Source organism: Rhyacophila brunnea, unplaced genomic scaffold (genome assembly GCF_057557595.1).
Source record: "Rhyacophila brunnea isolate RB1 unplaced genomic scaffold, BYU_Rbru_1.0 scaffold_4, whole genome shotgun sequence".
NCBI classification, from domain to species: Eukaryota; Metazoa; Arthropoda; class Insecta; order Trichoptera; family Rhyacophilidae; genus Rhyacophila; species Rhyacophila brunnea.
Genome location: NW_028233068.1, coordinates 49,246,953 through 49,273,425, shown reverse-complemented (window position 1 = coordinate 49,273,425; position 26,473 = coordinate 49,246,953). Strand labels below are relative to the sequence as shown.

At 34.1% G+C, this 26,473-nt stretch overlaps 1 protein-coding gene across 4 annotated transcripts; it reads right to left on the bottom strand.

Moving 5' to 3' along the window:
* Nucleotides 1-4,184: 4,184 nt before the first annotated feature.
* Hr78 (Hormone-receptor-like in 78) lies at nt 4,185-24,952 on the bottom strand. 4 transcript variants are annotated; one of them, XM_085954276.1, is made up of 13 exons: nt 24,734-24,952; nt 23,041-23,158; nt 21,662-21,811; nt 20,111-20,292; nt 18,877-18,985; nt 16,758-16,919; nt 16,370-16,480; nt 16,122-16,278; nt 14,073-14,148; nt 12,843-13,086; nt 10,934-11,042; nt 7,057-7,190; nt 4,185-6,030 (listed from the first exon to the last, which is right to left on the bottom strand). In XM_085954276.1, exons 2-13 carry the CDS (start codon nt 23,141-23,143, stop codon nt 6,020-6,022), a joined length of 1,548 nt encoding a protein of 515 aa, XP_085810402.1. In that variant the 5' UTR covers nt 23,144-23,158; nt 24,734-24,952; the 3' UTR covers nt 4,185-6,019. The 4 variants fall into 4 exon arrangements, with proteins under 4 accessions (XP_085810402.1, XP_085810403.1, XP_085810400.1 ...); XM_085954277.1 differs by having other exon boundaries at nt 16,122-16,275; nt 24,734-24,923; XM_085954274.1 differs by having other exon boundaries at nt 20,111-20,307; nt 24,734-24,903.
* Nucleotides 24,953-26,473: the final 1,521 nt, after the last annotated feature.

Here is a 26,473-nt window from a genome sequence, read left to right as displayed (position 1 = left end):
AATTCCAAAGACAAATACTGTAATTTATCAGCGTTCAGTTGGTAGCTCTGAATGTTCGAAAGCGCAACAAATGACCCAATTCTGGCATACTCCTAGTCAAATATTGAACTTGACATTCCGCTGATTTGCTATCTTTGTCTTTATCGTTTGTTTTGTATAGCGTTATTTCTAATTTTATGGTATAAACATGAAGTCAGATACAAATTGTACCTGCAATTTCTGAAGGAATAAAATATCTAGAGTTCGTTATTTGGCCAAAAATTATTTTTGTACGATTTTTTCATTAAAATATTCTGTGAAAAAATTATAATTCAAGTGTATGAGTATAGATAAAGTTTTTATTAATTGAAATGAAAAATAATATCAGTCTACACAGGGGCTACTTTTATATTATTTTTTAGTGTGTAATTATTGTCTATTACAAATCGCATTGCACAAAATAGTATCGATCTACTCTACAACTTTGATGACGTTTGACGTCCTTGCAAGGCTGACAAAGAAAATACAATCATCGATCCCCGCCTATCTTCAGAGTAAACTTTTCCTATGAATGAATAATTTAAAATTCCGCTTTCCATTGTTTATAGTAAATAGGAATTTTCGCATAATATTGTGCACAACTGAAATGAGGACAAGCCTTATGGATCTTACGTTATGACAGAAACTGTCAAAATCTGAAAAAAAAACATATTTAATTTATAAAAATTGCCTACTACCCAAGTGTAGAGAAAACCTTTTGAAGACGGATCCTTGATAATATGAGTATCATGCTGGAAAATGGCTACTATAAAGTTAATGATTAAATTAGCTTCTTAAAGTGAATCTCATAAAATTTTCCCAACAGGGCTGCACTCAAGACATAAAAACGCCCCTTACAACAGCATTACGAGTAGGGTTAACTATTAAAAAAACCATTGATACTAATTTTTATGTGCATTTGTTCAATTAAACAACCATTAAATTATTTGGTAATTGTGCCGCAGAGGTAGCCACGAGCTTTTATAATTTTTTTTTTATGAAAACAGTTTATTCCATGTAGACAATTATAATAAATACCTTTTTCTGTCGGCGCATCAGCTTTTCGATCCAATAATTGTTAATTGAAAACTTGAAATTTTCATACATTTTGATGCACCATTATCACAAACTAAAATTATATGAGGTAATATTAGGTTGGGGTAGGTTAGATTAGGTTTAGTTTGGTCTAAAAAGAAAGTTGTAAAATCTCATGGCCACCTCTGCGGCACATTTACCAATTATTTAAAGTAAAGTAAATTACCATGTTCTATCCTAAGCGGAGCATATGACGTTCCAGAGTGAACTATTCCCCCAACCCATTATGTCCTTGGACTGGTTCAAATACCTATACATTGAAAAAGCAACATGAATTTTTGGCACAAGTCGGTTATGGGGAAGCCAGCGGCAAACACTTTTTGAAAATAGCCGATATACTGTATTGTTTGTTAGGTTAAGGTTTCATTCTTGAATTTTGCCAAAATTGGCTATGACAATTAGTGCGGTTCGCGCCTGGCTTTCCCACAACCGACTTGTACCGATTTTTTTTGATAGTCATAACCCACAGAGGACTACTGCTTTACAAATATGTGGGTACTTATAGCTATGAATTTATAATTACAATCTTGTGCAGTATTCAGTCTGTTACTACATATTGTGTAAATTAAAAAATATTTTATACTAGTTCAAGGCCTGAAGAAAAACGAACAATAAGTGTGAATGATAAAGTATTCGACACGCTTATATCTCCGCAATATGCATTAGAGTAAGATATAATTTCTACGGCTGAATCAAGTATTTTTTGGAAACGTTGCCGGTAAATATTGATTTGAATAATTACAATCATTTAAAAACTGCAAGCACGTGTTGCTGACATTAATTGTTTTTTATTAAATAAAAGTTAGTGAGTGGTATGTAATTACTTTTAGTTAATTTAGTAGAAAATATGTTTAACTATATTGTGTTTAAATTTGGTAGCCGTACTGAGAAGCGACATGATGGTATAACGTTTCATAGTAAAAATAATAATAATAAAATTGAGGTTCTACAACACGGCTTCATTTTGCCGAACAATAGCCACTCTCTTTATATTATTACTTTGAGTACTAGTTACTTTTCTTTGGCAACACTAACAAAACATAAAAAGTTACCGTTTAGCTTTAGCTAATAACAAAACTATCAACTATACACAGTTCATGATTAGTACCATAGCTTTGACATTATTACATCTGACCCAGTCATTTGAAGGAAAAAATAAAACACAATGAATTTCATGATTTTTTTTATTCATTTGAAATGAACAAAGGTGTATAATTTTATTAAAATGTTTAATTTTGTTTGAACACAATAATTATAATTAGGATTGCTTCAGGGGACTGATTTTAATGCAATTTAGTTAGCATGAGTCATCGATTTACAATATCCGCTATCATATTTTTTTTGTGATAGTTAAAAGAAACAAAACTTTTATTGATGAAATTTGGCCTATTTAGGAAAGAAAGTTAAAAATATGTGCAGTACTGCATAACAAACACAAAATTAAAACAATATCATTTGAACATCATTACATTCTGGATACTCTTTTGGAATATCATTATTCTCGATAATTTATTGCAGTGTTAACTTCCTCTTCTGTGATATCAAGTTATGTTACACAAGTTCTAAAAATATTTTATATTTCGGTTAACATGCATTTCATCCAATTCATACTTTAGCAATCCCTGATGATTCTATCATCAACAAAACAAGTAATGATAAAGGAATCTTTATAAATATATATTTATATGTTCCCAAAACCGGCATTTCCATTTTAAATACTGTCCTATTGTGAAACCATTACGGTAACACAATGTGAGGCTACTGGACGGAACATAATTTATTTGCATAGTAAAAAATAGGTTATGTAATCTAACATAACATCATTATTACAATACATAATAATATGATTGTCAAGTGGTTTTTTTTTATATAAATATAAGTAATATTACATACTTAATAGTAAATTTTATATATCTTTTACTTCGCTTTCGTCATTTTAGAGTATTGCTAATTCTTTATGTATATGTATAATTCGATTATAAAAAAAACCTTATTTGGTATAGAATAACACATTACCAGTAAGTATTCAATTAGCTTCAAACATTATATTTATTACCACCAGTATCCCTCCCCTTAAGCATCTTTAGCTTATATAAAATAAAAGTTTTAGAATACCTACAACATAGAATTAATTATTCGAAACGAATAAATATAATTTGAAACATACACAATACAATACATAAATCAATCCAAATACACATACAAATCATCTAGGTATATTATAAATAATTTAGTCTTTAACACAAGGCAATGTTTTTTTTTATGTAAGTACTTACATGTATTAAAAATTATTTATAAGTACAGATGACTCTTTACCGGGGTAGATGGAAAAATCTATTACCTGGATCAACTGACGGACCAATCAAACATAAATCTTTTGCAGCGCGTGAGTGATACACCATACTATTACCATACATAGTAACATAAAATAGGGCCTGTGTGTTTGATGAATTCAATAACAAATGAAATGATTGAAGAAAATCTACATCCTTGAAAATGTATCGGCAGTTAGGTAAAAAAAAACAATTACGTATGGTACCAAACCAACTAGAAACATTGAAAAAAGAACACTTTTATCGATGCTCACAATAAAAATTGGGATAATCAGTTTTGTAAAGAAGATGGTAGCCGTATTTGGAATTACAGACATTTCCAAATAAATATTTTTTGTCACAAATTTTTGAAATAATAAATATTTCGACCAACTGAAATTGGGTTTTGTTCATTCGGTTTCGTTTTTATAAATCTTGTTTGATTCATATCTCGTACATTAAATATATTTTTGTATTTTTAAAGATCAAACACTCCCATCTTTTAAACGCTTGTGGTCATATTTTTTAAACTAAAAGTTGCCTGAAAAAGATGCCGACCCTGCTCCGGGTTATACAAAACATCAAAACTATGCAATAACATAATATCATCGGTATTTTGTAAAAAGGGTGAATTAACCAAAATGCTATTTTACAGGACTTTTAATTTTTGACACTTATTTATTAATTACCTGTGGATGATTATAAATGTCCAACAAGTTTATAATAAAGCTTAGAAAGAATATGTACTGTCCTTATATGTATTATAATTTTTTAAAAGGCCTAATATGTCACATGCGCTTTTTATCCGTAGCAGTAAGTGGATATTCACGCTTACGATTATCGTTTTTAAGTACTTTCCTGTGAAGATACAAATTCGCCGTTTTTACACAACAAAACTAGTGATTTAAATATTGTTTTTTCATTAAAATCTCAATTTCACCAAAATGGTTGATTAGCCCTTTTTACAAAACACCGACGATATTCTTACACAATTTCAAGTGTTGGCATTTACAAATTATAACCGCATGATTGGAAATGCAATTCCAAATTTTAATTTCACATTAACATAAATTCAGTATTCCCATAATGTAGAGAACTTTTCCCCTTTATTTAAACACAGTAATCCACCACCATGACCCCCGGTAAATTGAGAGTCAACCGTATATTCAATTTTCATTTTATTATATAATATGTACATATAAGGCCATTGTACCTACTTATTAATCGGAGCACCATTTGCATTGCAGTCATTTTCATTTCATATTTATTTAATACTATAAATGTATAAGTATTTCAATTTCACATACAATTACTGGGACGGTATTATAAAATTAAGTCACTGACACAATATACCAAGGCACACAATAATGAAACGACCCTGAGTGGATAATAGCATCTTCCAGCACCTACGGCTTATCCAAGGTCGGTTACATACCGAAGATAATATAATTTTACGAGCAGCGGCTGCTGGCCAATCAATCAACTTGATTTTTAAGATTAATAGGATAAGGACACAATGTGATGTGCAACATCACAGATATTTATACTAGGATTCAAAAGAATTTATATAAAGATCGAGACACACAAACTAGCAAAACATAATTGACACCAAGTAGAAAAACACTACTGTATATTTGTAAATAGACGATTGTATGAGAATGACACTGTACCAACAAAAGTTGTATTTTTCTGATATAGTCTGACAACAAGAAATCGGCGATAACAGTAAGTCGCTGTAGTCACATATAGAAGACTTCTCAGTGGCGTACCATGGTGGAATCGCGCGCACGGCAGGCGTGCTTAAATATCGGCTCACTTTTTAGATTGACTCCTTTTTTTCTTCGCAAAAAACAAAAATTTACTAATAATAATTCTAACATCACTCTTCGATCGTTTTCGACATATTTTTACTATAAAAAGCTTCCAATTACGTAAATTGATACATCCGTACACTACGGGAGCGTAAAATGAAATGATAAATTTGGAGGGCTTTCCTTATTTGAAAACGGATGTGCGATTAGCTGCACTGGAGGGGATTGTTAGTTCACAGTTTTAACACATGGACAAGAAGTTCAACAATAGAAATCAACATCATTTTACGGCACACCATGTCTCGGCAATCCATCCATGAGTATCTAGCAAGTAATTGTAACACACTTTTCTGAAGCAAGATGAACCCAAAAGTGCAGAATTTTATTTGATATAGATGTCTTCTATAATTTATAAAGAGGTGCAGAACTCAAATCATAAAATGATTGTTTGTCCTAATATGTATTGCTGTATAATGTAGCGAAAAGGATCTCTTGTAAAACAGGAATAGGGCGATTTCCACCCCGATGTGTCAGAAGCGCAATAGTGAGCGCAGCCAGATGTGAGCAATCAATTCGTAAAGATGTCGTCACATTTTGTTTCTTCATGTTAACCACCAGTTCGTAGAAGTAATCATAGAATTTACTCGAGTAATAGTGGAAAATTAGTAGTAATACACATCCGAAAAGCAGCCAAAAATCACATAATGGTAATGTTCAATATTCAGTTGTATTTTGGCCATTTTGAAAGTCACATAATGATAAATACGACGATGATCACAAGCATCAGGCATAATCTGAAACAGAAAAAGACAAATATTATTCATTCCCAGGGATCACAGACAAGGGAAGTGGGTCCTCCTCTACATCTTGGATGAGGCTGTAAGAAGGTACGATTCTAGTGTGTGGAGAAATATGGGATAAACTTGAACAGTGCATCTATTCTATACACAAGATACGGCAGCTATTGAGGGTAGTTTTTCACAATATGCCTGTATCGAAGTAATTGTGGCAACAAGTTAGTCGTCTAAACAGTCAAAACTGTCAGAGAAGGTGCTGTTAAAACTAGCACTAATTGTAACAATTACAACTAATTTATTGTAATTGTTACAATAAGTGCTAATACTTTGATACAAAACTACCCTCGATAGCTTCCGACAGCAGTCTTGTTGTATAGAATAGATGCGCAGGTGTTAAAGAATATGTTATTTTCAATATTTAATCTGTCTCATAATACATATGCCTTTCATAAACCACTTCTTTGATTTAACGAATGTAACATTCTATATAGTATTGGACATACTAATTATAAAATACTAAACTATAAAATACTATACTAAATATAATTTGAAAACATCTCATGCATATATCCGACCCGTCGGGTGTAATATTTTTTCTAAAATGGAATCTTTTAGGTATATGCAATGTTTTCAAAACATCTATGTTCAATATGCATTTAAATTTGTCACATAAACGAAACGCGCATTCAGGGGAGCATTTGAGGACATTCAGGAGGCTCTGCATTTCTTGCGTTTAATGGCTTAACCTTCATTAAGTTGAAATGAAGTACGGGAGTTCTCTTCAGATGGGGAAGTGGGTGCGTGGTCTTCCAGCTACAAGAATATGAGTTTTTAATTATGCGTAACACATCCACCCTATCTATATAGTCCAGCCATAATGGACTGTATGATGTATGGGATCTCGTATAAAGTGCCCAGATTATTATTGTATCTTGATCTTTAGCCCGTGTTTCATGTTTTAGAAAAAAATATGAAATTATCTTCATTATGAAATGTACATAGTAATATCAGGAATATATTTACCAGCAGCCCTCAGCAGATATGGTAGCAGATCATGGACTTTCAGTTCACCGACGAAACCGGCAAAGAAAACCTCTTCAAGAATTTGAGCGGAGAAACTTCTCAAAGACGGCAATTGCAAAAGTAGTAGCGGTAATCTGTAATACAATATGTAACAAAAAAAACAAAATTATTAGTTATTATAATATTTACACTACCACAATTAATAATATTACACCTTACAGTTACGCTCGCTTCACACTATACGGTTTTTGCCGTCACGGCTAAAAACCAAACGGCAATATTCCATTAGTGGCGCGAAGAAATGAATAGCCCTTTTCACATTACACGGCTATTAATACTTTGGACGCTGAAGACGCACATGCGCGTAATGACCAGGCGGCCGATCGATGTAATTAACGTGCATTTTAGAGGTGCTAATTAAAAAATCATTATATAGTCAGCAGCGAATGAGTTAACCGTCGCCGTGTAATGTGAAAAGGGCTATTCATTTTCTCGCGCCACTAATGGAATATTGCCGTTTGTTTTTCTGTTGTGACGGCAAAAACCGTATAGTGTGAAAGGAGGGTTACAGTAGGCATCACCCAATGGTTAAATTTGCATACATTTACCATTTTCAATATAAATGAATACATACTATCTACTAAGTACTGTACTATATTTATTCTATTTGAATCATTTTTAGCAACCCACGTTTAGCTTTTGGCCATCTCAGAAACCATGTACTTTCTTCTATCGTAAATAAACAATTAACACTATTAGTAAGTAAAGAAATGGATATTAGGAGAGTATTAAGTGTAGGGTTTTTTAGAGAATTTCTTGCCAATCCTTTCCATATGAATAATATATTTTCACTATCTTTTAATATCTTAATTTAGTATGTACATAAGCAGTAAATGACTGTAATCCCTGTCAGTTATACAATTACTCCCTGATGATGCCAATAGAGGAAAAGTGAAAAGCTCAAATGATTCAAATAGAATTAACCATTTTTTTATTTAAAGGCTCAATTAGACGGGTCACTGCGGATGATCATCCACAGTAAATTGAATACAGGCGTTCATTTTTTGTTTACACGTGTCACTGAAAGTGAAACACACAATTCATCCAAAATGGTGTTAATTGAAATAACGCTGCAGGTTGGAATTCAAACAATCTGAGAATGTTTGTTATATGAATGCAGAAATTTCATTGAGAGAAAAATGAATAGGAAAAAGAGTCGTTGGTGGATAAAATCATAGACTTAATATACATGTGTAATCCAACGTAATATCATGATGAATACGGTGATAGTACTCAGGGGCGTAATGCGCATGCGCAGGACTTTTGGGATCATTCGCAGTGATCAAAAAATGATCCAAAAGTAGAGCCAGATGAACTTCATTCACTTTTGATTCCAGATGATCACTTTCGATGATTTGTTAATGAATGTGCGTTTACACGGGTCACTGGGGATGATTCCTCCGCGATGATCGTCAAAAGTGAATCATGTATACGGACGGGACTTTACGAATACATAATTAGTTATATTTGAGAATGCAACATCTTTAATGAACATACATAATTTGACAACATATGATTCAAATCACAAAAGCTGATTGTCAATACATTTAACGCAGTCTGATAAGCGCTTCAGATATATACGAGGGTGGTCCGTAAAAAAAAAAGTCTCCAATTTTTTTTCACAAAGAAAAATATGTTTGTTTACAATTAATTATGCATTGTTGGTAAGCCTGGACTTTCTACTATTTTTCTACATACCGTTGCAATCGATGCATTTTTGCATGCGGTGTAGCATTTTTCGTATACCTGTGTCGTAGAACTCTCCCGCCGTGACATTCAGGTAGCGTACAACCTCTTCTTTCAACACCTTATCGGTCCTAAAATTTGTCCCACCCAGGTGTGACTTCAACGCAGGAAAGACATGATAAACACATGGTCCTAGTGACAATTGAATCTAAGAATTCCTCGCCCTCTTTTGCGTAGCAATCAAGGAATTCGCAGGCCGCTTCAACTCGTTGCCATTGGTGATCTTCGGTGAGCATTTTGGGGACCCAACTTGCACACACCTTGTGATAATACAAATGTTCTGTCAAAATCTTGTCAATAGTGGTCTTACTAACATCAGGGATCAATTTGCACAGCTCCCGAATCGTCACCCATCGATCTTCATGCATTACTCTCCACTTTTACAATTGTTTCATTTAAAACCGATGGCTGTCCGGCACGCTGCATCATGGACATCTGTACGTCCGTTTTTAAACTCTCTGCACCATTTTTGCACGTTTTTGATGTCTATACACTTCACATAACTGTCGATAAGATTCTATAGGCATAGTGTCCTTAGCACAGAAAAAACGAATAACAGAACGTAACTCACACCTAGCGGTAGCGGTGAGTGGAAGCTCCATCACGAACGGCTACCAAACCAAGACTAAGCATCATAGACAACTCGGAGTGTTGGAGATTTTAGGAAGGGAACCAAGCTACACGCCAGTGTTGCCGGATTTTACGTTACAGCGTTCCAGCGGTAAGTGTTCCAGCATAAGGTCTCCAGCGCCTTGGAGACATTATTCTACGGATAACCCTCGTATATACTACTACATAGTTAATTCTATCATAATTAGTTAAGATGTGGGCGGCTCGGTAAAGCACATTGGCCGGAATTCAATGAATGCGGGTTGAGTCCCGTCCGACTGTATTAATTTATATTTTTAAGTAAATGGTATGTTTCCAAAGTTTTTTTTAATAATGATGTATGTTCAAATAGAATAGTACATACAAAACTTGGATCAATGAGAATATGAGTATAATATGTAATAATATTGTCTTAACCCTTAGAATGCTACGCAATGATATATCGTTGTTTTTGATAATGGCCAGAAATGCTAACAACGATCGTCGTTTTGATTTTGATGCCTGAAATGTTAAGTTAATTTTGGAACATACTACTGCACCACTGGTACGAAACATTGCTTTATCTATTTAGTTTTATTATTGTGTAATATAACCCGATTCATATATGATTTGTGACTGGGTAGGTTTAGAACTTATAACTATTGTAAGCATATTTTTTTCATGGCATCACCCTTTTTATAATAAAAACAATTCCAAATACAAATTTCAGTTTACAATATAAAAATTTGTTTACAGTGAAATTCTTGGTGGAAGGACAATGTTTTATTTTATTTTATGGATTTGAACCAATGGGAAAGTCTTTTACTCAACTCAGTGTTTAGAGTAAAGTGGATTTGCGCTAAATAAAAACAGTTTCATTTATAAAAAAATAATGAAATAAAATCATTTGCAATACATATTTTAAATGTTTCAATAAACAAACACCATAAAGACCTTTTTCACAAATCACGCATATTGTAAGAGATCTTTTAATGAGGCCACCATGCAAAATTTTTTTTTCAGCCGGGCAGTTTCCTAATTCCACTACTTTGTATTATCCCTCGTGTGGGATAACTGATGTGATGGAGCGAGAAAGAGATATATCAATTACTTTTAGCAGTAGATGCAGCTCGGGATATCTAATTGCCTCATTATCTATACAAAACGATAAATTAATTACGAAACGTGTTTTCATAATATTCCGATTTCGCAGAATCAATTAGAGTGGTAAGGTGTCTAAAAATAATACAATACTTTAATTTATCGACAATTATTGGTACCAATCCTCGACCGGATTTTGAAAAACATCGTAGCAGCAAACATAACATAATCAGATAAGTTCTATTTCATTCAGACAGGTAGAAATAAAATGCTCAGGATACTCCGGCAAAACATTACTAGCGCCACCGATGTATTTCAGACTAAGATGATATTGCAATAAGTCCTCACATTACTGACTTAGAGTAATATATGGAATAATGACCTGTCTTCATCGTCATTTGGAGATCCGTGTTGAATGTAGCTTCGCAGAGAGTAGAGGCACTTCTGCTGCATTCTGTAGAGCTTCTTCCGACTCTGAACGGGATATATATCTGAAAATGAAGATACCATTATAGATTTAGATCTATTCTTAACTCCAAAACTATGAAATAAACAGTGTTATTTCTTGCATAATGATTTCAGGCAGATTCTAAGGAAGGGGTTCTTGACCTAATGACCGCAGAACATTTTTAACAATAACAAATTTTTTGAGATAATCAATAGCATGGGCAAATATCTTCTTTTTTTTTAAACTCGGCGCTTTGCACCTCGCAGGGGGGGCTTTGCCCCCCTGGACCCCTAAGATGATGGTTACTTAAACCCTGAGGGCTAAAATTATTAAACATGGAACATGCTTTGCCTACTGATTTTCTGAATGCTGGTTGTCCAAATTCGAAAGAAATTTATTTGGCAAAGTAACCAAATCCAAAGGATTCAAACAATTTTACTTTTCTGAAAATTATGTAATTACAATAAAACTAAAGTAATAATAACAGACGAACAATACGTCGCACAGAATGTAGCCTACTGAACGTAAAATGAAAATAATTAGTGTGATTAAGTAATCGGGGCAGGCTGCACGTCTATAGTTATTCTACGTCTATTTTTCGTAACGCTTTTGCGCCGGAGACCATGAGTACAGTAAAACCTCGTTAATACAAATTCCATGGGACCGAAAATCGAAAAAAAATTCGAATTACGAATTACGAAATGTATGGGGGAAAAATATTAAAATTGTGATAATTTTTCATTAATTTCGTTTCCGATCATAGATGTGCCTACCGAAATGGGTCATAAAATGTTAAGATTATTTTTATTAACTTCATAAAATAAGTAATTTTTGATGTTTTAAGAAAAGTCTGTCACAATTTTCAATGATTGGCTCATGAAATAGTGTACTTTATTACAATTTATTGAAAAAATTTTATTTTTATATGCCAGCACTCTTGAAATCATTTCGAATTACGAAATTTGAATTAAAGGAATGGTTTTATTTGAAAATAATGTTCAAGGGACTTTTTTTTCAGGAAAATTTCGAATTACGGCGAATTTCGAATTATCAGTATTCTTACCAACGAGGTTTTACTGTAAAACATTTTCCATGTTAAAACTTTGAATGTTTTTTAGAAGAAGACCTAAAAAGAGTAAAGCGCGAAATATATTATGGGGCATGTTGCGTACTATCACGTGACGTCTCAGTAAGCTGCCGCTATGGGAAAAAAGTGTGTATGCCGTTTTTCTTGGTGTTTAAAATGTTATCAGACTGATGCTCCCATCCCGTAGCACATTTCTAACCTTTAGACGAACATTGTCAGTTAGCAAAATCTGCCGAAATCACCAGAACAACAATGAGATCACCTCACGTTGTACTGTACATGACTACACATTTTCGAATCATGTCAAAATAGCGTTATTTGTTTTTAGCGGTTAGCAACTATGTATTTTCTCTAAGAATGTTGTCTATTATCTATGGTCTGTGGGTTGGGTTCTGTTCAAAATATTGTTGAATTTACAGACTTGTTACTAGGATTGAATTTACAGAGATTGCGTCTGTTCAAAATTTTTTGCAAAATGACGAAACCATAGACTAAATTTGTCGCTGTGACAGCGTGATAGTACGCGACAAGCATCTCAATCACAACTTTAATCTCTCTCAACTTAGATTCTGTATGGGATTTTCAATTTGGGTAGAAAATTTAAACGTATTGAGGATTTTTATGTCAGGAAGGAATGGAATTTTTAATGATAGAGTACACCATTTGGTGCCTGCATTATAATAGCTGAGAATTTAAGTTATGCTCCTTCAAAAAACGAATGAATGAGTATGGTATAGCGAGGGGATTATTACTGACCTGCACCGAATAGAGTGAGCGCTCTAAGATGTGCGTACTCTTGATCATCCACCTGCAACTCGTGCATGGTCTCCGTGAAAGCCTGTAGACGTTCAAGTTCAGCCGCTGCGCTGCCTGCCAAGTCACTATCATTGTCACTCTCCACATCCGCCGACTTTCCATCAGGAGACTCTCTCCCTGACCGAGGGGAAAGTGACTGCAAGTGAGATATAAGCGACGGCAGAATGGATTGCAGTGAAAGAGCCTGGAATAACATTAATATGAAAAATGTAAGTCGATAAGGCGTATTTAAATGGATAATGCAAAATGGTTTTGAAAATATTCTGCGTAACTATAATAAATAAACACAAATCGCCACATATTGCTGATCTGGCTGCAGAAAGCTGTAAGCTTATAATCTTCGCTTTGATATAATAATAATATGTAATTGACTTAACAAAATTTTTGTGCCTCTCCATTAAAATACGTTAACCATAAAACAATTTGTTAAGCTAACCATAATTTGATATTCTTGCATGAGTACAATAAAACCTCGTTAATACAAATTCCATGGGACCGAAAAGCGAAAAAAAATTCGAATTAAGAATTATGAAATGTATGGGGGAAAAATATTAAAATTTTGAAAAAAATTTGAAAATGATTTTCATTAATTTTGTTTCTGATCATAGATGTGCCTACCGAATTGGGTCATAAAATGTCAGAATTATTTTTATTACCTTCTTAAAATAAATAATTTTTGATTTTTTAAGAAAAGTCTTGTCACAATTTTCAATGACTGGCTCAAATAGAATGTTCAAGGGACTTTTTTTTCAGGAAAATTTAGAATTACGGCAAATTTAGAATTATCAGTGTTCTTACTAACGAGGTTTTACTATATAACTATCGAAAAAGATTTTTTTTGCTTGACAAGTAATTCATATATTTTGCAACTATGATATTTTAGAATTATGTACATACTATTCTGTTTCTCATACTACCATACAAAGTAGGTTACGGAATTACCTCTTATTTTTTTAGCGCAATACATACTTAACTGCTTTGATAATTGTCTGATAGATAGTGCCATTTTTTGTGATAGATTTTTTTGAAATCAGTTACACCCCCAATAATTTTATACAACCAATAGAAAAAAATTGTATTGCTTTTGTTGGCTTCCAAAAAACATTAATTTTATTTATTCTAGAATATCATCACTACTTATTATATTGAATGGTAAAAACTTGTCCTTGCCTGAGAGCATTGCGCCAATCCAAGGACAAATAATTCAGGCCAACAACTTCTCATCAAAGATAACTGCACATCAGAACTGTAACACATGGATAAACAATAATTCATCATTAATCTCAAATTATGTCTAATCTAAGTTATGTGTAATCTCGAAACTTTCTATTCTAGCCGACCACACTCGACAATTGAAAATGACTAAATAAGATTATCAGAAGTTGTCAGTCACATGGCTCGCGAGCTGCCATGTTGACATTTGCCTTTATAATTACAGTACTCTCTCAGACGTGTCCAATTAGTGAAAGCGGCGGATTATAGTGCATACATACACAATATGGTAAAAATTAAAACAAGTATTTCGTAAAAATAGTTTTTTTGAGAAATTTGGACTAGCAAATTACGGTTTTATTTATAATCAAAATCAAGTTTTCACTAAATTATACATGTTTATAAGCTAAGTTTATTAACTGAATATTAAACAGTAAATCACTTGACACAACCAGTTGTTCAGTGAGGCAGATATTCTTGAATGGCTTAGGATTTCTGGCTTTCCCTATGACTAAAAGCTTCAGTTTGTGTGTCACGGTTGCATTGGAGCACGGCATAATAATTGTGATGCGGTCCTTGGATACTCTCCTCCCTGGCACATTACTTTCTTCGCGATGAACGTATGTTTTACGAAGAAGAAGTTTCCAAAATAAACCCGTCTCATCTGCGTTGTATACTTGTACGGGGCGGACTACTGAATTTGACAATCGAATACCGGCAAATTATAGCGCTTGATTTTGTGCTTCCAACTAATAAAAATAAGGGCGGATTATAGTGTTGTCGGATAATCAAACGGCGGATTACTGAGAGTGTACTGTATTCTGATTTCATTATTTCATAAAAACACGTAAATGCAATCAGTGACTTGTTGCTTGTCCAAACGAAATAGTTAGTGAAAAAAAAATTAACACCCCATACGGAAAAATGACAAATATGTATGTAATAACAAATGTGTGTAGTTTTTGTCCCTATTCAGAAGGTATTTCTATATTTTGATTCGTTGACTGAATCTTTGTTACATGGATTTTTAATGTGCTGTATGCACTAACATTATAAATAATTTTGAATTCAATCTTATAACTACATTAACCAAAAATGAATAAATCACACCTTAGATTTAATTGAATGGAGTGATGACAGATTATTTAGTGTAGCTATTAAGGTTCCCAAAAGGTTATGTTTTAGTATACAGTCGAACTCGTTTATTACGATCACGGATATAGCGAGATCTCGGATGTAATGAGGAAACATTCGTTAGTTTATGATTTTCTCCATACATTAATTCACTTTTATAACGAGCTACTTATCGGGTATAGCAAGCTAAAATATTGTCAAAAATTTTCTTAAAACTGTTAATGTGTCGATCATTTAATAACATTTCGACCCTAAGCAATAAAATCCAACCGGACAAGATGCCGCCGGGATCGGAATACGTTTATGACACTTACTAGTTAAGTGTCTAAGTACCTACCTAATTGGTGTTTTCGCCGACAAGATTGAAAAAGTATCCACGCATATGGTTGAAATTGGATGTAAAAAATCCAAGGTTTGTGAAGTCAGTTGGTACCTACCAGCGTTCATTACAATAAACAACTTCTTTTGTAGTTTATGAATGCCATGCTTGTTCCGGGGAAAAATTCTAATTGTGTACTTTTTTTTGAATTGCGACTTTTTGTGTTATGTGACCGCTCATTTAAAATTACCTATTCTCTGATATAACGAGCAAATTCAGTCTGTCTAATCTTCCTCGTAATAACTAAGTTTGACTGTATTTATAATTTAACACTAGTAACACAATGTAAATTATAAGTCAATCACAGAAAATATGATCAGATAGGTATTGGAAACGTTGAGAAATCATTATTTATGATTTACCCTCATTGACAAAAGTGGGAATGAATGGAAGATACATACTTTTACTCGTCTGCCCTTTGATCAAATTTAATAAATTCTATTTAGCAAACACAGCTTACAACCAACAAGATAATAATTTAGTAATTGTAAGACCTGAGGGCAGAGAAGGCAGGAGAAGCAGGTGGACAACGGCAACAGAGGATGAGAAGACGAGCCCCGGCTTCACAGAGAGCATGCGCTCCCAGATGGCGTGCCACGCCTCCCGACGGAGAAGCATTCGCCACCGCAGCCCATCTATTTACACCTTCTTCTGAAAATTATAAAATATATCTGCTTGAGTGGAGGGTATCAATCAAATTAATTAATTAAAGTAATTTGTTAATTAATCTGATAAAACAAACCCGATTGATGAATTTCATCGGAACGGTCGCGAAGGTTTTCAGGGTTGTGGGAGAATTCGGCTGCCGTGGGACCATAAGCTGATTGCAGGTACTCATTAATGTTCAAGGCACCTGAAAAAATTGAACATTCAAATATGACGTACTTATTATAATTTTAAGCAGCACTATAAGTTTTTAAGGATACGGAAGGCAAGACTTCAGTTCGTATCACATTTCAACATTCAGAATCAATATTTAGTTTCATCCACCAAAGGAAGAAGACCTAAGACCTTTTAAATAGATCCAAGCAAAGTATATGGGTCTCCAGCCTCACCCAGCGCAATGGAGGCATGTTCTGTTGGCCCCATGATGGAGCAAATCTAATTATAGAATGATTCCAGGTATATACCTAAGGAATGCATGGAGGAAACTTGCTGCTGCATCTGGATAAGGTTTTTGGCGATATGTGAGTGGATCAGAAGGCGGGGATCATCAGATGCCTTGTCCCCCGACCCAACTCCTCCTTCAACCGACACTGGAGAGGTTCCTGCTCTACCTGTATACCCCAAACCTGAAAACAATTCAGAGATATTGATTAATAAAAGAAAATGAAAAAAGATGACAAAGCCATTATGAAACCTCAATCATTATAGAAACTAAACCAATTCACTGAAAAAGGATGCTAAATATTACATAACTTTTTTTAATTGGCATGTCAGAAAAGCCAAAAAAATATCTTGAACCCAATACTGAAAGAAAATTTTTCAATTGGAGTATAAAAAAGATCTCATAACTGTTAAAACTGGTGTACGTCATCAAAATCTGTATCAAGCAATAGACTGTTATGGATATTTGATCATAACCAACCAAGTCCGTCGCTCGTACTGGCAACCCTAAATCATCTATGGATCTGACAGTTAAAACTGATTGATGCCAGGTTCGTAAGCAATGTCCGGTTGGGAGTTTATAAAAATGCTTGGAGCATAAAGAAAGGCCTCTTTGGATCCACATCAGTCTTGAAGCAAGGTGGAAGTCAGACGTTCGTGACCATGGTCCGGTCGTGGTAGCAAGAAGACAGATGTTCCCCCGACGCAAAGATGTCCGATATGGCTGCCGTGGGACGAGCTACCGAATTATTTCACATATTCGTTCCAATTATTGCTTAATTTAATTACGATAGATTCATTGAGACTGCAGGATTTTTATAGATTAGCATTCGTTCAAATCATAATAATTATGTGGATAATATTACGGGTTAGTGTTATTTATTTTATTCTGAATCAACTCCATTTTGTGTACTCGTAAATGTTACTCTGTTAAGTTTGGATTACATTGTATTTCGTTGAACTAACCAATGCTTTTTTTATTTAATTACTTTCCTATTCACTGTTTTATTTATTGTTCCTCTACATTAGTTAGTGGATGGCGCCTATGCATTAAATAATGTTTTCAGTTCATCATAATTTGCCTTGTCATTTTCTTTTATACCAGCCGGAGGTAGTGGGCCGTTGGCGAGACCAGACCTGCGACCCTGTTTCTTACTCTCATGCTAGCTATTCCAACAGGCATTATGTATTTATAGACCACCTTTATACGACATTTATACATAACAAGACATAATATAAACATAAAAGTTATCTTCGCCAATTATATCTACTTTCTTCAACCAGCCCCACCCATAGACTATAGATACATCTAGACGCCACCCGTTGCATTGCTAAATGAAGCTACGTGTCGTGCGTTTGGTTTGTGGGCGAGCGAACGCATTCGCCTACAAATGTTCGAGACCATAGACCATTTCGCTAGTGCTCGCCCAAAGTGCTCGCACTAGACGCTCAGAATTAAAATATAATTTTCTATTTTTTTACGTTATATAGTATTTTTAAGCGGTCAAAATGCAACCAATTAGGTAAAGATATCCATAATTTAAGTTATTTTAAAGAAACACTAGGTCACTGATATTAAAATAAATAATAATATACAAATAAATTGTCACGAACATGTATCAACTTACCTATGAAACGTAATACCATCTTCTTGCTTATCAGTACGGCTACCATATTTTAATACAACACGCAGAACCACCTTTCCTATTTAATTAACTAAAAATATTTACCACTGACTTTATGTTTAACACAAAAAATAGCAAATTTAGCAACACGAACTCGCAGATTATCGACGCTGCGTGAAGCGATTCAGCGCGATTTGCCGGCGATACTTTTGGAAACTAACTAAAAAATAGGTAGACCTTTTATCTTACTCTAGCGCGTGTCGCAGAGATTATAAGGGTGCCGAATACTTTCTCACTCGCACTCATGCTTCGTTTTTGTTCAGGCCTTGGCCCCACCCTATTGTGGGCAGACAATAGTAACGAATGTATTCAATCAAATTGAAACAAACTCGAACGAAGCAAAACAAATTACAAGAATAAAATCCTCTCTCATACAGTCCACTTGTTCCTTTTCCAATAATTGCAACCACAGGACATTCACATTTTGTATAAAACAGTTGACGGTGTGGAAGATTACCTGAAGGGGATTGATGATTATTGAAAGCTGCAAGGTGAGCGAGGGCCGGGTGTGAGAGAGCGGACACGTCCCCAGAAGCAACTTCAGGAATTTCTTCTTTTGTCAAAAGCTGAAACACAACATTATTATCACTGATGTAACTATTACATATTACACATTGTGAAAGAATCTCTAAGATTGTACTGTCATGTTAACTCTATTATCATAATCTTTACTTTGGATATTATTTATCTACATCTAATAATAAAATCTCAAGGTCCTCTTTCAGCACATTGTTAAAATTTTATTCAGTACTACTTTTTACAAGGATACAACTTATGAACTGTTCATTTATTTATACGGACATTTGTTTTTCGTGCTTGATATTGGGTTCCACATAGGGCTGGCATTTCAAATTATTTAGAATAGAAACTTTTTACTGGTCGTTTTATTCTCTTTGTTATTATATTAGGTAGGTTGAATCGGTCCAAATGCCCAAAGTCCAGGCCTGATACCTCATTTCAATCAATAGTATCAAAATGATGATAAAACATATGCTGAACATTTGATTTGGTTGGATTCGGTTAACAGCGTGGGCTCGTAACTGTCACTAAACAAAATTGGCACATCACTGTAAGGACAATTTAAATTTTTAGCATTATTTCTGTTTATTGTATGTTCGAATCACTTGACTAATTTTGTAACATCGTGAAGAAGTGTTATTCTTGCTTGGAGGAACACAAATTTGTTGATTGCCACTGTGACAATTATTAGGATGTGGAATTTTCTCTATTAGCACAACGGGGAGTAGTGAGCGCCATAGTGTCCGTCTCTGAAGCCATGTGCGCATATTCAAATTCCACTTGTTCCAAAATCAAATGTTTTTTCGGTGTGTTTAATACAGGGTGAAGGTCCTAATGGGTTGTACGAATAACCAACCATACATCATAATAAAAACTATGGATGCGTATATGCTTCACTTAGAGTACCGAAAGATGGAAATTTTATTTTTGTTAACCACTAGATCTAAGCAGTTAAACTCGCGTCTTTTTCAACTGTACTTCATACATGTACTTGTCTATTCCCATAAGTACATTTTGAATGCTGGAATAGTAGAGTTATTCACCTGTGTGTTAACACCTGTTTGTATGAGTATTTAAAAAAATGCATGAAACTGGACATGGGTTTCAAACTGTTACAGGCTGTTTTCAGGCTGTTAAAAATATATGATTACCGAAAAGGGTAGATGATGTACCTCTCTACTGTGTGCAAGGCCAAAGAGTTTGCTGGCATAAGTATTAGCGGCGGACTGATGCTTTGCGAGCGCTGTTGCAGTGGGCTGCTGCAAATGTCCCTCGGAAGAGTCTCCACCTTCCGCATCGCCTACGCCACTCTGCCCTCGCCTCTCCACTACCGGTTTTCGTTCATGCTGCACGGCTGAAATACAAAACGCTTTGTTCACACATTATTCACCTCACTAAGGCATGTTTTCATTTAACACAAATCACTAGAGAATAATCTTGCATGCGTGGTGATTATTGGGTACATACCTAAATATGTAACGGGGCTGTGACAATCTAATGAACACCGATACCGATACAGTAATACAATTTGGATATTTTAATTTAGAGGAGTGGCATTCTAATTTTTAAATTTTCCAAGCCTAAGGTTGCATGATGTAGAAATGTATCTAATAAGCTATTGTATAATAATCTGACTATGAAGCTGATCTATGGTTCGACATTTTCACTGAGTGAACCACCTTATACGAAAAGCAGGGGTACAGTTCATAATGAATTTAAAAAAAGACATCTTCAGTGAGGTTACATGTAAATTGTTAGCATTACATTTCACTGTAGCACAGTTCGCCGTGAGTTTTCTTATCGGAGATGAAAAAATTACGCATTGATCATGGAGCATTGCAGACAATAATGTTCCTTCAAGAATGAAAACCTAACCTAACCTAACAAATAATCCAGTAGGTATATCGGCTATTTTCAAAATTTGGGTAAATATGCCGCAGATGACCGCACGAGATTTTTAACTTTCTTTTTAGACCAAACCAAATCAAACCAAACCTAACCTAACATAACCTAACCCAATATAATCTTAGTTTGTGAAAATGATGCATCAAAGTATGAAAATTTTAAATTAACAATTATTGGATCGAAAAGCATCTGCGCAGACAGAAAAAAGGTATTTTATATAATTGTCTACATTCAATAAACTGTTTTCGTTAAAAAAAATTATAAAATCTCATGCGGGCATCTGCGGCACAATTACCAAAATTTGTTTGCTGCTGGCTTCCTGTAAACCAACAAGAACCGTGTTTTATTTAGACATGAATTTTATCTCAGCACTATACGACCATATATTTCCGATAAAACATTTCACGGTGAAGTGCGATACGGCGAACTGCATACGTACAAATTTCCGGACACACTCCAGTGATGCATAGACATTGATGACAATACATATCATTAATTTTGTCCAACATGAAATTACTACTTGTGTTCTAGAAAATAACTTTTGATAATATCATAGTTAATTAAAATAAAACAGTACTATATTATTTTAATTTGTTTCAATTAACAGAACGTCTTTCCACTATTCATCGATGTGATGAATCTTCATGATCACATTGTGACTTCTACTCCTTTAGATACTTTTATTTGAAACGTGGAAGGAAAAAAGGCTGAGCCGTTGATATCTGACGATGTGTAGTACTCATTTTCTTGTATTTCATTCACAAATCTTTACAGACATGTGACGAAGGTATATAAAGGTAATTGTTTGGTAGTCTTACAATCGCTGCGCATTCCACAGGCGAGACACTTCTGCAGTCGGCAGTACTGACATCGGTTGCGATGATGTTTGGTCACTTCGCAGTTCATTGCCCCGCGGCATTGATAACCCAGCTTCTTGCGAATCGACCTCTTGAAGAAGCCTTTACATCCTGAAATCAGAAAATTCCAAAGATTTTTAAGAAAGTTCTTCTTCTTCCATGAGTTTTTCTAATATTATTTGAAAGTAAAACTGAAAAACCTTAATTAAGGATATTGATTAAACTAGTTAACTACAAGTCATTTCATGTTCATTTATAACAATTTCCACACGTATGCTCTGAGATTATTTGATATAAAAATGCCTTGCACCAGTATTACATGACCCAAAAGAAGTATTTTTATACAAAAAAGAATCATTACTTAGATAAATAATTGAGTCATATTGCAAATGAAAGGGTGGAGGTGGGTTGTTAAGATTCGAGATAAATAGTGCACACTAAACTTTGTCAGTCAAACGTAAGTAGGTATAAACTAAGACTACAATCTGCAGACAGTGTTTTAGTTTTTAAAATTCATATAAATAGGCAGGCTTTAATTGAATTTTAAAAACTAATAAACACTAAGATATACACATTGTATTCTTAGTTCAATGAAAACAAATACATTTGACTGACAAAGTTTTGTGTACCATTTATTTCAAATCTTAACACCCTACCTCCATCCCTCGCCACTGGAGGATAGTCAGAAATATTGGGCCCCTATGCAAACATCACACGATCTCCATACCAAAAATTGCATTGTGAATACCGCTTATAAATATGGAACTTATTCCATGTCTTCGGTTAGGAAATATTTTTTTCCTGTTTCATCTGTTAATAAAGGTTGTTGAATAAATGCCAACATTTCCACGACCCAATTGAATCAATGCCGAATACAACATGACCGGCCCACATAATCACAGGTGAAGCCACATTTCGAAAGCCTCCAATTTTTTTATTACGTAAAAGTTATTCAAACACTTTAAACATTTATACCACAATCACAGTTTTTTTTGTTTGTTTGAAAAATTTCGAGATACTCAAGTTAAAAATAACGGATCTACCGAGAGTGTCCGAAAAACAATGTCGATTCTTACCAACCGACATTGTTGGCTGGGCGTAGGTGAGCAAGATGCGTTGGATCTGACAGTTGCTGCTATGTTCACCGGACAGACGGATGTTTTTATAAACGTTTAGAAAAGTTTCTATAACCCGTATTTTTATTCATTATGGCAAGTAATAGGTCACAAAGGATATTTGATGAAACATCTTTGATTGCTCGTACTGAAAAATAGCATTTTGCAGATCCGACTTTTTTAATAGGGACCGACGATATGTAATAATGGAAACGCAGGTGTTACCTTCGCAACTAATGGCCCCATAATGTCTACCAGATGCTCGATCTCCGCAGACGATGCACAGCTCTAGTCCACCTCCGCCCGCAACCGCATCGTTGCACTCCATCCCACTCTCCTCCACCTACAAAACAGTGATTTATAATTCGACTATACCTATTTGGTTACATACCGACTGCCTGATGCAACAATAAGTAATGATCAGTCATTATATTTCTAAAATGGACATTTCAATCGTGTTATTCTAAGTACCTACGCACTCCGCCATGTTGATTCAAATTCACCAATTCTCTAATTCCTATAACAATCTTTTTGTTCACTACATTACTATTGTATTTCCTTGAAAAGAAATGATTTCACAATGTTGTTGATAGCGATCATAATGTATGATGGTTTCAATTTTTGAAATGGTTGTGAGAACATAATTTATTCGGGGTCTTTTTATTGGTTCTCCGCCACCGCTCGCTGTCATCTGTCAGTGAGCGCAGTGTTGCCAACCGAACTATAATTATAGTACATTTTGGTTTGCATACTATTAAAAAAGTATAGTACATCAAAAATACCACAATTTTGAAAAATGGAATTGAATTCACCGGTTGTGCGAATATTCCCCATTGCTTATTTCATTGCGTTTAAAAGTTGTCTATATTGTCGATGTTTCAAGTTAAAATGTTCGTACTTCAGTCACAGCAAATCGTAATAACGTGAAACGAGGGACGTAGTAAGTATAATCTATATAAATAATAAAAGATCTCAGTGTGCGATATTAGTCTATGGACGTAGTCTTGCGTTGTATACTCTAAAAAACTAACGTGACAGTTAATGATGGCGGCTGATGTAAGCATTTTTCGGTCGTAAGAGGTGTTTTAATAAAGCAGGGCATCGGAATTTCTCGAATTCTCCGTTATGTTTAAGTGACAAACAAAATACTTACATTTTCAACACGTCCTATAATTTTTGCCGAAATACTATAATGTCTTGGACCTCGTACTATAATTCGATGACAAAAAGATAGCTGAATTCCAAAATGGCGACTGACAGATAATGACGACGGAGAACCAGTAAAAAGCACCTTTATTTGAACCCACACGTAATTTGGATCATAGCGGGAAAACTAAGGAATTTAGACTAAATAAATTAGGTACCTAAAATCGTTCAATAGAATATTAAGTAGGTACCTACAAATTTAGTCAAGCTTCATGACATAAGTATATTCTATAATAAAAGTAAAGAGTTGGTTTTATATCTCTAGACTTCAAATTTTATTAAAGGTTTAGTAAATAACTCAATGATTCGATTTTGACATAGCCATGCAGGTAATCATCACACGGGTGTCAAGCAACAGGTGCAAGAGTATTTATTATTCCAAACCTATTCGATTACCCTAAAATGGAATAGGGACTTCTTTTTGTCAATAACCTTTTGTATTTTTAAAGTATCTTTTTAAACATCTACGCTGTAATGATGCCAAACAATTAATATTTCATGTTGTTTTTGGGCGCATGTTAAAAGTCAAAACGTCACACGGAAATATACAGAAAACCCAAACCATATCACAATAATATATTGTTCGTAGAATAAGTAGTCATGTGTACAAACACGTCCTTGTACACTTTCTATCACAAAAAAATTAATCCAAAGTTTGCTTCGCATGCAAAAAGTTCTTGAAGTATGAAGTCAAACGAAATAATTAACATACCTTGTAGAAGGACGGAATTTTGGATATGTCTAAAACTTTGGTAAGAAAATTTAGTGGTCTAATTTACCACATATTTGAGAGTAATCAAACGTAATTACAATACGTGAGATAGTGATTGTCAGCATAAAATAAATACAGTATTGTTAACTTTGATTGTTAAATTCATTATCTATGATCTTAGCAGCAAATCAACAAAATGGCGAGATAACGGACATAGACAAAAATATTCGCATTGACTCGAGTATAACCACCAAAGTTAATAATAACATTATTGTGAGGAATAATATAAAAAAATATATATATGAAACTGGAATATAAAATAATGTGGTTTGTAATTTTTTATATTATCTGTGTAATTTTCAGTGATACCACTGATATTTTGATCAATATGTGTATATGTATGTAAATAATGTTTCGCTAAATCACATGCATTTAAATAATATTATACATCTCAATCATTCAAATATTAAGCAATGTAATACCAAAGAGATTGGACTCCAGTCTTTCAATCTCTTTGTGTAATACCTATATGATTATCATAAAAAGCCATCCAGTATAACGTGAATTTTAGATAATAAAATAAGGTTAGCAGTGTACAAAATAATTTATTTAAACATTATTTTGTTTCATTGCAAAGATCCAATCTCTTTGGTTTCATTGTCTATAAATAATAAGTGCTTCAGCCATAGATAAATATTAAAAAAAAAAATTTTAATTTAAAATTTTAGCCTTAAATAATATAGTTTCTGGTGCGGGACATTCATATCGAAACAAATGTTGATAAATAATGAAGCAATGCATATATCTAAGAGGAATAGAACAATTTTATTCTGATAAGAATATGAATTTGTAAAATCAAAAGGTCAGCTTAGAGAGGCCGTCATCCAGTAGTGGATTGACACAGGTTGATAACAATAATTACGATATACTTACATGAGTAAGTATATAAAATCACAAATTTTGAAAAATGAAAGGAGTATACGAATAAAACTCTTATTATTCATGTTGACTTTGAAGTCCTTGAGATAGGGTTTGCTCTTTCTTCTCCGCGTGAGGTTATATTCTACTAATTTATTTTCCTTTTTCTTGTCGTTGGTCATTCCTCCGTTTTTATTTACTGGTACATACCTGCGCGTCCATTTTATATATGGAGTTTGGGACCCCTTTGTCTTCATTATGATATGGCTGAAGGAACCAGGTAGAAGTTACCTGGACTTCAAAGTCAACATGAATAATAAGAGTTTTATGGGTAGGTAAAACTCCTTTCATTATTCGAATTTGACTTTGAAGTCCTTGAGCTGATATCTGTTTATTTTGTTATCACCTGGTGTAGGGTATGCCAAATTCGTGTATGTGACAATGATTCATTGACGAGGTATAGACCATCGTGACTTTCAATGTATATGGTTGAATAGAGAAGTTAATGGGTTCTTTTCCTCTTCTGATGGTGGTGTGTCCATCGTTCTCTGGTAGTTGTGAAAATGTCGACTCACTACGCCAGTTACCTCTCTTTAAGATAATCATCTATTGGGTATATTTACAGTTTAAGGAAGCTACCACTGAGCGGACACTGCCTGGTGGTTCTTGTACCCCTGCTTCCAATAGTACTGACCTTATCCAATTCCCTATAACTGTCATGGTGGCTGGTTTTGGTGGTCCTCTTGAAGATATAAATAATTCCGAAATATCCCCACCTTAATCTCTCCTTGGGTTTGACATGCAGACGAGTTTCCGTAACCA